This window comes from Triplophysa dalaica, chromosome 1, assembly GCF_015846415.1.
Source record: "Triplophysa dalaica isolate WHDGS20190420 chromosome 1, ASM1584641v1, whole genome shotgun sequence".
NCBI lineage: Eukaryota > Metazoa > Chordata > Actinopteri > Cypriniformes > Nemacheilidae > Triplophysa > Triplophysa dalaica.
The window spans coordinates 591,435-602,500 of NC_079542.1; the positions used below are offsets into that span (position 1 = coordinate 591,435).

General features: G+C 41.3%; 1 protein-coding gene across 1 annotated transcript in view; it reads right to left on the bottom strand.

Annotated features, from left to right (window-relative positions):
- Window positions 1-5,642: 5,642 nt before the first annotated feature.
- The window catches only part of LOC130418493 (mitogen-activated protein kinase kinase kinase 11), a 37,737-nt gene continuing 32,313 nt past the window's right edge, over window positions 5,643-11,066 (bottom strand). Inside the window, exons 9-10 of the mRNA XM_056744694.1 lie at window positions 9,583-10,062; window positions 5,643-9,216 (exon numbers count right to left, since the gene is read on the bottom strand). Of these exons, the coding sequence (XP_056600672.1) occupies window positions 8,636-9,216; window positions 9,583-10,062 (1,061 nt within the window). The 3' untranslated portion in view covers window positions 5,643-8,635. The remainder of the gene's footprint in view (window positions 9,217-9,582; window positions 10,063-11,066) is intronic.

Consider the following 11,066-nt stretch of genomic DNA (forward strand, 5'->3'; position numbering starts at 1 on the left):
TTTTTATGAAATTAAGTAGACCGAATTTAAACAAACAAGTATAACACAATTTCATTTTTAAGTTAACTGAACTAAATTCTTTCAGTTTCTGTATTTCAGAATCAGAATCAGAAAGAGCTTTATTGCCAAGTATGTTTGCACATACAAGGAATTTGTTTAAGTGACAGGAGCATCCAGTACACAGAATAAGCAACAACACAGAGACCATCAAACAATACAAAAAACAGTTACACAGATGATATAAATAAGGGCCTATGGGTATAAAAATTAAGAAATACAATACAATAAACATAAGAGTAAAGTTATGTGTGTATGTAAATATGTACAAGTAAAAAATAGAATAGACTATTTCAGTAAAAGGTATGTGTTATATACAGCAAGATGAAATATAATTTACAGAAAAAGTTGTATAAAAAATAGATAGTGTATTATCTGAAGGATATTGAAGATTGCACTTTATTATTATTGCACAGAGTTAATTGCACATAAGAAGTCTTGCACGCAAGAAAAAAAAAAAAAAATTAACTGTTCAAGAGGTATATGGCCTGAGGGAAGAAGCTGTTTTTGTGTCTGGTTGTTTTGGTGCTCAGTGCTCTGTAGCGCCGACCAGACGGCAGCATTGTGATGAGATGATGGCTTGGATGTGAGAGGTCCAGGGTGATTTTCTGAGCCCTTTTACTGACTCTGGATGAATACAGTTCTTGGAGGGTGGGTTGGGGAGCACTAATGATCTTCTAAGCAGTCCGAACCGTCCTCTGTAGTCTTCTGAGGTCTGACTTTGTGGCTGAGCCAAACCAGACAGTGATGGATGTGCAGAGAACAGACTCTATGACCGCTGAGTAAAACTGTTTTAATAGAGTTTGCGGTAGGTTGAACTTCTTCAGCTGATGTAAGAAGTACAACCTCTGCTGGGCTTTTTTAGCAATAGAGCCAATGTGATTGTCCCACTTCAGGTCCTGAGAGATGGTGGTGCCCAGAAACCTGAATGACTCCACTGCTGCCACAGTGCTGTTCATAATGTTGAGAGGGGGGAGTGTAGGGGGGTTCCTCTTGAAATCCACAATCGTCTCCACTGTTTTAAGCGTGTTCAGCTCCAAGTTGTTATGATTGCACCAGACAGACAGCTGCTTAACCTCCTGTCTGTACGCAGACTCATCACCATCCTGGATGAGGCCAATAAGTGTGGTGTCGTCTGCAAGCTTCAGAAGTCTTATAGAAGGGTCCTGGGCAGTGCAGTCATTTGTGTACAGGGAGAAGAGCAGTGGGGAGAGAACGCATCCCTGGGGGGCGCCAGTGCTGATTGTGCGGGCGCTTGATATGAGTTTCCCCATTCTCACTAACTGTTGCCTGTCTGTCAGAAAGCTGGTGATCCACTGACAGATAGAGCCAGGAACAAATAGCTGGGTTAAATTTTTCTGGAGCAGTGATGGGATGATGGTGTTGAAAGCGGAGCTGAAGTCCACAAACAGGATCCTTACATAGGTCCCTGGTCTATCCAGATGACAGACCTGTTTGCTCTGTAGGTAAACCGCAGGGGGTCCAGGAAGGGTTCTGGGATGTCCTTCAGATAAGCTAATAACAGTCTCTCGAATGACTTCATGACCACAGATGTGAGAGTGACGGGTCTGTAGTCATTCAGTCCTGTGATTTTGGATTTCTTTGGGATGATGAAGGCCAGTTGAACAGCACAGCTTTTAAGACAGGCTGGGGAGATACCATCTGGGCCTGGTGCTTTTCTTGTCTTCTGTTTCCTAAAGACTCTGCACACATCCTCTTCACTGATCTGAAGTGCAGGAGGTGGGCTGACTGAAGGTGATAGGTGTTGTGTAGAGAGAATATCAGAGTTGGGGTGAGGTGTTAAATTAGCATTTTCAAATCTGCAGTAAAGTCATTCAGATCATTGACCAGGTGTTGATTGCCTGCAAAATTGGGGGATGGTGGCTTGTAGTTAGTGATGTCTTTAAGGCCCTTCCACACAGACGCAGGGTCATTGGCTGAAAACTGTTTTTCCAACTTTTTAGAGTAGTTTCTCTTAGATCACTCGATCCTTTGTCAATGTGTTCCTAGCCTGCCTGTACAAGACCTTGTCCCCGTTTCTGTAGGCATCCTCCTTGGCCTGGCGAATCTGTCTGAGTTTTGCTGAGAACCATGGTTTATCATTGTTGTATTTTAAGGAGGTCCTAGTAAGAATGCACAAATCCTCACAGAAACTGATGTATGATGTTACAGTCTCTGTGAGCTCGTCCAGATCGGTGGTAGCAGCTTCAAAAAGACTCCAATCGGTGCACTCGAAACAGGCTTGTAGGGCAAGCTCTGTTTCGTTGGTCCATCTTTCAACAGTCCTTACCACAGGTTTGGCAGATTTTAGTTTCTGCCTGTAGGCTGGGATAAGGTGAACCACATTTTGCACAATCCACAAAACTGAAAAATATGTCAAACTCTTCTAAATATTTAAGAGAAGTTAAGATAAAAACACCCTAACAAGTAACTTTACTAAAAACATATCAAATAATCTTTTTTTTTATTTACTCTCCTAATGCAGTCTGACGCAAAGCATGCTGGGAGTTGGAAATTCTTCTTGATCAATCATGTTGAATTACCATGTTTAAATTAAGTAAATTGAACAAGGAGCAAATCAATTTATTTTAGACAAAACTTCAAGTGAATCAAAAATAATTATTATACTTTACTCAAAAGTGAAGAAGTGTTTCAGGAACTTAAACTATTTAAGTAAGTAGAACTTTTCTAAATTAAGTTTACAGGTACATGACTTAATCTGTATGATTATTTTGATCATTCGGGTTTACAGTTTTGAAGAAACAGACAGATAAAGAGTCTTTCTGAACAATTCTTTGCTTGTATAAACTGAACTATGCTGTGTTTAACATGTTTTCTGAGAGTTTTCAGAGACTGTATTTGAGTGAGATTAGATCTAAAACACCAACACAGATGACTCTATTAAAGCTCTTCAAAGATCAAGATATATCTAGCTTTCTGTGTATTTATTATATTCTAGAAAATGTCTTCTTTGTGATATTCTTGAAAATCCAAGGGAGTTTTTGTTGATCTTTTTATTTGTGCGTGAACAGAGATGATAAGAAGAATAAAGGCAACAGAAGAGTCACACAGCATTAAATGATTAAGATCAATATTGTTTCAAATCACAAGATTCTTGAACATAAATGGATATTGTGGTTACACTGTAAAATACATTTTTGCTGCCTTGGATTTGTATACAAAATGAGCTTTATGAGTCAATTGAACTTATATCGAATTTTCAGTTCAGCATAATTAAACAATTAACTTAATGTTAATGAAGCTGTTTGACTCAAGTCTTTAAAGGTTTAGTTCAGCCAAAAACTCCAATTTGCCGTTTCTTTACTCACCCTCAGGCCATCCGAGATGCAGGTGGCATTTTTTCTTGAGTAGAACCAGGCCCGGTTCTTGCCAGATGCAGAAGGGTGGGCAAGGAGGTATTCTGGGTGGGCATATACCACAACCAGCTAAAAAAGAAGAAACCATTTAAACCTTTTTCTCTGATAAGATAAGAATGTGTTTTGATAAAGTTTTAGTTAATTTCTGTGAACGTTTGTCAACATTTCCCTCAAATTTCATATAAAATTGTTGTTTTTTTGTGCATTTATTTGGTAAAAAAACCCAAAACAAGTTCAAATTTAGTTTTAAACAACACAAAACTAATGTTTGTAGGTCTACATGAAGTAGAAGATTTTTAAAGATAATTTATGAAATAACCCTGCATTTTTAAATGAATTTATTATCATGCTCTCAGTCTTTCATATTGCTGTTCGGTGACTTTCAACAAACAATGCAATATATGACTTCAATACACGCAGGATTTAAATTATTTATGATGTTATAAAAATATAAAATAGACATTCATTACAGAAGACTTCAAGATTAAAACAAAATTAATTATTGTTGAGTATAGCCCTTTATATAAATTGGGTGCCTTTGATTTTATTGATGTTTTACGATTTATAAAGCAGTTATGTAAAATAAATAGAAGCCTTTATAGAAAGTGGGCTAAGAACATTCCACATCACTGATCGATCACTGACTTCTGTTTAATTTTTGCAAAAAACTCTGATTCCATTGCACAGTTAACTTTTCATCATATGTGCAGTTGTTTATGAGGTCCATGAGCGCGCAGTGCGCCTAAACTAAACTCGTTTCATAGTGTTTCGCTACAACCTTGGGGTGTTTGAGCGGGAGTGAGACAGATTTACTGGTAAAGCTGGTTCTTTCAGTCCTTCCTGACGGTCGATAATTTAAGATCTAGCCTAAATATTGCAAGAAAATAATAGCTGTTTGTTAATGTTTTCACTCGCGTGACCCATCCTTCTTATTCACAAAATAGGACCACAAGAACTCCCATAATAATAAATTATTCTGATTTTACTGCACAATTCATTTTACATGCTGTTTATTATAAACTCAAAGCCAGCATGCAGTGCGCCTAAAATTCCTTTCAAATTATTTTGTTTCCACCAGCATCTCTGTTACAAACTAAAACCGCTCTGTGAGTGAAGAGTGACGTTGCTTTCAGCCAATAGAAACTACTGACATTTTTTGTGTTGTTTTTTTGTTCTCAATGGGTGGGCAAAAAAAAGACTTTAGGTGGGCTCAGCCCACCCCTGCACATGCCTGGAGCCGGCCCTGAGTAGAACTATAAAGAAGATTGTTTGGTAAATCCACAGCCCTCATTTAATGGGAGTCTATGGGGTCCACCTGTCTAATGTTGTGTTCAGACCAAACGCTAATGGCACGAATGAATCGCGCTATTCGCGCATAGTTGGACGCTTGAACATTTTGAGTTTACTCGCTTCATTCGCGCGTCAAATTCACGTCATGGGAGGGGCTTCTGCCAGGCGGCTCCAGTCTAGTATATATATATATATATATATATATATATAGCTCAAATTGTGTAGAGATCGTTTTTGACAACTTGCCAGATTGTCCGACCTCCTCACTCACTTTCTTCCAAGCAAGATCCTTTTTATTTTCTGTTTCGATAAAAGTAACATCACAACATCGCAATCACCTCACTACTAGAGCAAGCTCCTCATTGGTTAACGCGGCGCGAATTTTCGCCAAAATTCAGATTTTTCAACTTGTTGAAAAATCTGAACTATGATGTTGCGAGCGGAGGTAGAAATCCCAAACAACAATGGAGGAAAAAATAATCGTTGCTGTATGTGGATACCTGGAGTTGTACGATAGCGTCATTCGTGTCTTTGCATTGACTTAACATGTAAATCATTGCGCTTGATGTGCCATTCGCGTTTGGTCTGAACACAACATAAGAGTTCCTAAAGCACTTCATTGCAAAAAGCGGCTCCTGGCGACATTTTGAAATTTCGTGAAGTGACTCGCTTGATATTTTCATAAATGTGAATGTTATTTTTAATAATATTAGCCATACGGAGTTAATCTGAATATGTGATTGGCAGAAACTATGTGTTACCTCCCCTTTAATGAAATCACACACACTTCTACTCCCACACTTCTGATCCAATTTTATTGCCATTAAATAGTCAAGATATATTTCTTTAAGTAAAACATAATTTCTTCAAAAATATAATATGCTGCACATTCAAAGAAATCTCACAAATTCACATGGATCAAAATGAAATGGATTTTTTTATTCTCTTTTCCACAGGTTAAACCCCATTACAATTAGCAACGTCTGTCATTACGACAAACATACACGCACCTAAAACACAAAGGAACGACGCAATTAGGCCCAGCCCACTGAAAGAAAACGAAGCAAGACAAAGAGGGAAAAAAAGAGAATGACTTAATATAACAGTAAAAGAACACAAGAGTTGTTATGAGGGCTTCAGCAGAACTAAATATGAGTCTACAATGACAAATAAACACATGAAGATAAAAATAATAATAATGTCAAAAGAGACGAGTGCTCTGACAGTAGTGAACAGAACGGTGTGGAGTGTTTTTCTTCTGATGACTCGAGAAAACGTCTAAAGCAGGAAGCACATCACAACTAGTCATTCTGGTGTATATGAGTCTCTGTGTTATATATTTATATTTTCTACTTAAAGGAGCCGTATGTAACATCAACACCTAGCGGTTGAGCTTGGTACTGCAGTCCAAATTCACAATATTGGTGAGGGTTTTCCACATCCCGCACCTCCTCAGACACTTACAGGAGTGCTTTAGGACCGCATTGACTCCAGCGTGCGTATACAGTACAAAATTTTCGTATGCATTTTTTTTGTATTTGTGGCTCGTTTGTATGTCGTCTCTGAATTGATAAAAAAAATGGTCAAAATGCTTGCCATGTATGTGAAAAATGCAGAAAATCGAACCCTGTGAATTTTTTTTATGAAGGACGAAAATATCGGAGATGGTGTGCAAATCTGATTGACAGAACGTGAGGTTGTAGTTGTTTTTTAACGTGCGGACATTTCGGACATGTGCGACGGGCTATACTTTTATACTTTATACTATATATATTTTTACTAAGCCTTGTTGTGCAAGCACTGTTGAGCTTGTGCAGAGGCAGCAGCTTTTGCCAGAGGGGAACTGGAATCCCCTGGTTGGGCCTGGGTTCCCCTGAGTTTTTTTTTCTCGATGGGAGTTTTGGGTTCCTCACCACCATTTGCATATTATTTTGCACTATCTGCCTGGCCGGGGGGGCTGCTTTAGAATTCATACTTGTATTAAATGTGTCTCATGTACAGCTGCTTTGTAACAATGAAAATTGTAAAAAGCGCTATATAAATAAAGTTGAGTTGAGTTGAGTATACACTGTACATTTATCTGATCATTTATACGTTTGCAGTGGTTATGTTGTTGCTAATATAACTCAATCAGCAGCTCATAACAGAGGTTGCGTCCTCCAGAGGTCGCATTTAAATAACCGTAATAAAATTGTATATTACTCCTCGTAAGTTGTAAACGGTGTTGGGTGTAGCTAGTTACTAAGTAGTTGGATACTGTAATTAAATTACTTTCCCTCGAAAAAGTAAAGTAAGGGATTACTAAATAATTAAACTAAATACTTTGTGTAATATATGTGTGTGCAATAGTGGAATTGACATCTAAATTCTAACTTTAAAATGCATGCTTTAATATATAATTCTCACATTTGTAATACTTCGGTCAGTAAATAAGATTACTTTATGTTGTTTTACTTTTTTTTTAAAGAATTAAGAGTCGTTTCATGTCTAACCTTAAATAACTTAACTCATCAAGGAATAGAAATTAATTAGTAATAAGTAACTAAATACATTTTTGTGAGAGTAATTTGTACAGTAATCCAATTACACTATTGATGTCATAAGTAACTAGTAATTAATGACTTTTTCAGAGTAATTTACACAACACTGGTGGTCAAACAATATAGTAATTCTTTCGAAGTTTGCAACGTAATAGTACCGGAAAGGATGGAATCTACTCTGAACCAGATTGTTTGTTTGCTGCAACATGCAGTGATTGTTGCCAACTGGCAACCGAGCGGTCAAAACACACTACAGGGTAAATGGTCAGTGGGCAGAGTCACACGGACCAAAACAAAAACACACAAAAATCACACATTCCGGCACATTTCAGAGTGGAATAAGTGGCTATAGCGTTGTTTTTTGGACAAGCCAATACATGAACTTCGCATGCTTCCCAAATGTCTACGAATATATTAATTTATAATTGATTACATAAGGCTCCTTTAATAGTATGGCAAAAACACAAAACTGTCTTTTTGCAGCACCCTTAAATTTACAACAGACTCCAGAGAAATGGCAAACAGAAATGTGATATTTCCTCCGTCATGGCGCATGTCTCTGAATGTCTTGAATCCAGTGTGTAAGAGCATGAATAAATATCAATAGCTTTTCAAATGGTTCTCATTTTCTACGCGGAGTATGATGATGCTGAAGTCAAAGTGTCCTCGGAAGCGGAACCATACTCAACGCGGTCTTAACCAGATTCGTATTCTTTGATCATTGACCGCGAGTGTTTCATCACTCTCTTTCAGAAGAGCCGATGATGCAGAAAGTCAAGGAAACCCGCCGAAACACAGCGGCGTAAAGAGAGATGATGTTTCCATCCATGTGTCGTAGCTTAAAGGGACAGTTTTCTCAGCTCTCGTTTATAAGTATTTCTTTAGTGAAACTCCAAAGAAGATATTTTGAGAAATGTCTCAGTGGTTTTCTTTTCGTATAAAATATCTTCTTTTGTGTTTGGCGGAAGAATGAAGTCAATCGGGTTGACATGACATGAAAGGGAAGAAATGATGAATGTCTGTTTAATAAATCCAATTTACTATATATCAACCGAAGGTCATCGTTGTGGAAGCGTTTAATGTGGAAAAGTGCTTAGCGCCCGGTCAGGGTCTGAGCAGAAGAACACACTTTTGCTTGTCCGAGTGCTGCGGGGTTTTTGGAAAAGAAGTCATTCTTGCTGCTCGTAGAGGATTTGGACGTTTCAGTCTTTCTTCGGCGAGCACCTGGAATGAATTCTATATGATGTCGGAGCTGAATTCAGATCCTCGCAAATGAAGTGTAAAACACAATTGACTCTACAACTTACTCCACACGTCCAGATGTGACAGCACGTGACGTAGTAAATCCTTCCCAGAATGCACTTTATGGGTTCAGAACCGGTCGTCTCTGTGTTGAGTGGGGGTTTTGAAAGGGCTGAGGCCGAGGGTCCGTCGAGGATGAATCCTCTCTTTGGCAGCGTCTAGAGGCTTGTTTGCAGCCGCCCAGCCCGGGTCCATGAGGGGAAACTCAACCCTGACAGAGAGATTTGGGCTTCCGTTTGTGGAGCAGGGAGCAGAGCGTGACGTGGGGAAGGGGGCAGAGAATGGGTCGAAGGTGGAGGCGGGGTCAGAGTTCATGGAAGGGTCCGCCTTTAGATGAAAGGGGTCAGAGTCTGGAGAAGGGAACGGGTCACAGTTTGTGAATGGATTGGTAGGAGAGGGTTGATGGTGGCCCAGTCGAGGGCTGGCGGGGCTACTGGATGAAACCGGTTTCTTCGCGCCCGCTCTGTCCATCCCGCCGGCGGATATGAAACTCCACGGGTCGATGCGAGGCCGGAGGGGCGAGGGACGCGGGCGAGGGACAATGTTCACCTCCAGAAGATGCGGTTGGGGACTCCACAGACGAAGGTCTGGATACACCAGAGATCTGTCTTCAGTCTCAAACGTGTCTTGACACAGAGGAAGATCCAACACTGTTAACAGATGAAAGGACAGAAATACTTGAGCAACAAAGTGAGAGGAACCAAGACACACAATCATATCACTGATCACAAAACAAACAAAATGTCTTGTAAAGTGAAGGGAGAACTCGCACAACTCTCCAAACTGTTCCCAAATGTTTTCTTAATGTTAAGGCGAGTCATATGTTTGGTAGGTGACTCTCACACACACTGTATGAGACTCAGTTTACGATCAATCAAATCAATATCAAATCAATAAAGTTTTCTTTAATTCCTGCAACATTTCCATCTGGAACAAAAGTATGATAGGTTCTGTAAAAAAAAAAATCACAGATTGATGAGCATGATCTCAGAGGACAGTGAATGTTAAGTTGTTACCCAGCTGAGAAGTGGGTCTTCTACTACCCTCGCCATCCTGACACCACACCTCAACAGCCGTCTCTCCGTTCAGCGTCCCGTCTCCAGGACTGTGGTGGGGCGTGCGGCGAGTCCGTCTCTCTCTGGGGTTAGGGGGCGGGGGGGTGAGATGTAACGGTTTCACCTCAGGCGGTTTGAACGCATCCAGGAAACCTCGCGGCAGAGAGTCCGTGCTGAATGTGATCAGATCTCCCACTACCTCTGGCTCGGCGGCTCGCTCCGGTTCCAGATCCAGCGCGGGCAGGTGAGTCCTGGAGGAGGCCCGCGGGGGCGGTGTGGGGGGGTGCTGAGGCTCCAGACAGTGGCCCAGAGCCACGGACGCCAGCAGGGTGGCGCTACTGAGCAGAGCGCGGTGTGTGTTCTTAGTGAGAGATGGCGGTCCGAGGTGATCCAGCTTGGGAGAGCCGCAGGGGGACCAACCTCCTTCCTCGCTCTCAGAACCTTTTGTTGGACACAAATAAGACGGTGAGTGTGTGTCTGTGTGTGTGTGTCTGTGTGTGAGTGAAGGTGTGTGTGAGTGAAAATCAATTTACGTGTGTGTGTATAACATTGCATTTGTTTCAGTATGAGCGTGTCTGTGTGAGTGTATTAGTCAGAATGCGTGTTTGAGTGTGTGCGAGAGCGTGTGTGTGTGAGAGTGCGTGTAGTGTGTCTGCGGATGTATGTGTAGTGTGTGTGTGTGTGTGTGTGTGTGAGGTGTGCGTGTAGTGTGTCTGCGGATGCATGTGTAGTGTGTGTGTGTGTGTGCGTGTGAGAGTGCGTGGGTGTAGTGTGTCTGCGGATGCATGTGTAGTGTGTGTGTGTGTGTGTGTGTGTGAGAGTGCGTGGGTGTAGTGTGTCTGCGGATGCATGTGTAGTGTGTGTGTGTGTGTGTGTGTGTGTGTGAGAGTGCGTGGGTGTAGTGTGTCTGCGGATGCATGTGTAGTGTGTGTGTGTGTGTGTGTGTGTGTGAGAGTGCGTGGGTGTAGTGTGTCTGCGGATGCATGTGTAGTGTGTGTGTGTGTGTGTGTGAGAGTGCGTGGGTGTAGTGTGTCTGCGGATGCATGTGTAGTGTGTGTGTGTGTGTGTGTGTGAGAGTGCGTGGGTGTAGTGTGTCTGCGGATGCATGTGTAGTGTGTGTGTGTGTGTGTTTGTGAGAGTGCGTGGGTGTAGTGTGTGTGTGTTTGTTTGCGTGTGTGTGTGTGAGAGTGCGTGGGTGTAGTGTGTGTGTGTTTGTTTGCGTGTGTGTGTGTGCGTGGGTGTAGTGTGTCTGCATGTGCATGTGTAGTGTGTGTGTGTGTGTGTGTGTGTGAGAGTGCGTGGGTGTAGTGTGTCTGCGTGTGCATGTGTAGTGTGTGTGTGAGTGTTTGTTTGCGTGTGTGTGTGTGTGCGTGTGCGAGTGTGTGTGTGAGTGCGTGTGCGTGGGTGTAGTGTGTGTGTGTGTGCATGTGTGTGCATGTGTGTGT